Here is a 2,708-nt window from a genome sequence, read left to right as displayed (position 1 = left end):
GCACTGAAACTTTAACATTTTGGAGCTCTTAAATCTCAAGAATGGCATTTTTCAGCAGTCAGATGACATTTCAGTTGTATAAACTGCCCAGAATCCCTCTTACTGTCAGTAAACCTAAAGGAGAGCGTACCTCCTCTAAATGTCCTCGGCCTCTAGCTCGTGTTTTTAAGTCTCATGACCCTAAATAATGTCTCTGTCTCTTGTTTCTCCAGGAGCGTATCGTGTCAGTTGTCCAGCTCTGATCGAGGCAGTAGAAGGGGACGCTGTGACTCTGCGGGGTTCTCTGCGTCCTCCGGTCAACTTGTCTCCTTACACAGTGGATCTGAAGAGACTCGACCTCCGTGACGACCTCGTCCACGTGTACCGACATGAACAAGATGATTTCCTCTCACAGAGTCATCGCTTCAAACACAGAACTACCCTGGTCCACGGAGACCTGGTCCGAGGAGACGTGACTCTGCAGGTCTCCCCGGTAAACCTGTCTGACGCAGGACGGTACGAAGTCTACGTCCCAAAACTGAAAGCCCGATGTGGTTTTAACCTCACTGTTGGTAAGAGGGACAGATCAATTTGAAGGTTTTTCTTCTATTTAACTCTCGTGTTGTCTCCACCTCCGGGACCTTCTCGTGTCCCTCGGGTCTTATTTGGGGTTTCAAACAATTCTGAAATAAAATTTTACTTCATAATCTATTAACAAATATTGTCTTTATCTCACTTTCTAACAGCTGAGATAACATCTATGTTTAGGGAATGCATCAGTCTCTACTAGCACACTATTAAACATGGAAGTGGGGTTTAGTTTTTTGTCATAAGGTTATAATTCATGTTAAAAATCCACTATGGAAACAACATAAGTGTCATATCCAGAATAATGTTCTGAGTCAGGAATACATGTTTATCTCAGGAAATAAGGAAAGGACGCTGATAAAAGGTAGAAAACATGGAACTTGTCCCATTTTTCTTCTTGTAAAGATTTGAAATGGGTCAATTTGACCCGAATACAACACAAGGGTTAAGTTTTGTATAATGAAACACTTTATTTTTGTTGTTTGAAACAGAAAGAAAAGCGAACAGGACAAAGAGAAATGATTTCACCACGTCTGGACGTCCAGTGGAGGACGAGACCGAGTCAGAGCATCGGGGTAAATGTCTCATAGTCCTCCAGAAAACTGGGGTTGTGGTTTTAGATTATATAAGATTATACTTTATTCATCCCACAGCGGGGAAATTCCCTTATTACAGCAGCATTCTCTACAATAAGAGCAAAAACAAACAAACACACAAGTAAACACACAAGAAAAACAGGCAAACAACAGACAATGAGCAGAAGGTAGACTGGAGTAAAGTGGCGTCTAATAAAGGTTTTGTAAAGTAAACTGTGGTTGCCATAGTACAAAAACAACAATATTACAGTGTAAGTAAGTGACGTTAAAATTAAATTGAATATGTAATTAAAGTAATAAAGCAAAAGTAGGTAACCAGAATATAAGTTATACTCACCTGTGACCATGAATAATATTGAAAAAGTAAATACTTGTAATGGAAAAATATAAATACAGATAAAGATATACAGAGAGTGTGTGGAGTAGATGGGAAAACAGGGTTATTATGGTTATGGTTATGTTATGGTTATTGTTATGGTTAGGTTATGTTAGGGTTAGGGTTAGGGTTAGGTTAGGTTATGTTATGGTTATGGTTGTGGTTATGTTATGGTTGGTTGTGCATCTTCTTAAACCTTCCCTCCTTCTCTGATGTCTTCCAGATGTTGAGAACTGGAAGCTTCCCTGTGTTGTTATCCTTCCCGTTGGTTTCCTCCTCCTGGTCCTGTTTCTGATGAAAGAACACATCAGTAAGTTAAAAAAACTAACTTTTGTTCACAGGACTTTATCAGGATCTTATGTGGTGTTAGTTTTGTTTTTAACTGATGAACCTTTCAAAACATTTCAGAAACGTTGCAGCTATCTTTGGTTGTTTGGTTGCTAACGTTAGCTCAAAACACCATTCAACTGGCAGCCTTTGTTGTGTTTGATGCTAACTTGTAGCTAAGCTAGCAGTGAACCAACCTGGTTAAGTAGCCTAGGTCCATTTTTACTCTGTTGACATTACAGAAGTCTCTCGTTAGCATCTTGTAGCATCTTGTATGCTAACTCTACTCTAAGTGGTGCATGCGCGAGTCAAACCTGCCCTCTCCTCACATCGGGCAGTGCCAGAGACAGCTGCAGCTTTAATCCACATTAACGCTGAGATGTGACCCAGATACCGTAATGACCAGAATATAGACCCCGAACATACGGTTACCCCTCCCCTTTTTTTCCAAAATCCTTTTTGAAAGAACACTTAATGAGTTTTTTTGAGCTTGCATTCTTTTTACTTTACCATCATCTTAAAAACGTGTTGTCATTTGCTTGCTAATGTCTGTCTTACTACCTTTGAGCCATTTTCTTCAGGACGCCCCCCCCGGCTGCTATTTGGCGCCACCTGTTGTTGTTGATGTATACTGGTGTTTTAAAGTCTAGACCCTGAATATCAGACAACCTCACTTTTTCCAGATATATTCATAGGAAGAAAACTAATTATATTTATTATCTTATCTTATATTCTGGCTGATACAGGTCGGCTATTTGTTCTCTACTTCTCTGTTTCCTCCGTCCTTTAACAAGTGTTACAAACTGTTTTTCTTTCCCTCAGAGAGTTGGATCAAGAGGCTC

The 2,708-nt window shown here is 40.0% G+C and overlaps 1 protein-coding gene across 1 annotated transcript in view; it reads left to right on the top strand.

Moving 5' to 3' along the window:
• LOC116689870 (uncharacterized) overlaps positions 1–2,251 on the top strand; it is a 6,198-nt gene extending 3,947 nt beyond the window's left edge. The window contains exons 2-5 of the mRNA XM_032516521.1: positions 213–551; positions 1,059–1,142; positions 1,763–1,849; positions 2,205–2,251. Of these exons, the coding sequence (XP_032372412.1) occupies positions 213–551; positions 1,059–1,142; positions 1,763–1,849; positions 2,205–2,251 (557 nt within the window). The remainder of the gene's footprint in view (positions 1–212; positions 552–1,058; positions 1,143–1,762; positions 1,850–2,204) is intronic.
• Positions 2,252–2,708: the final 457 nt, after the last annotated feature.

Source organism: Etheostoma spectabile, chromosome 5 (assembly GCF_008692095.1).
Source record: "Etheostoma spectabile isolate EspeVRDwgs_2016 chromosome 5, UIUC_Espe_1.0, whole genome shotgun sequence".
Classification (NCBI taxonomy): Eukaryota; Metazoa; Chordata; class Actinopteri; order Perciformes; family Percidae; genus Etheostoma; species Etheostoma spectabile.
Note: the sequence above shows the minus strand (reverse complement) of the source record. Positions and strands in the feature narration are given on the sequence as shown.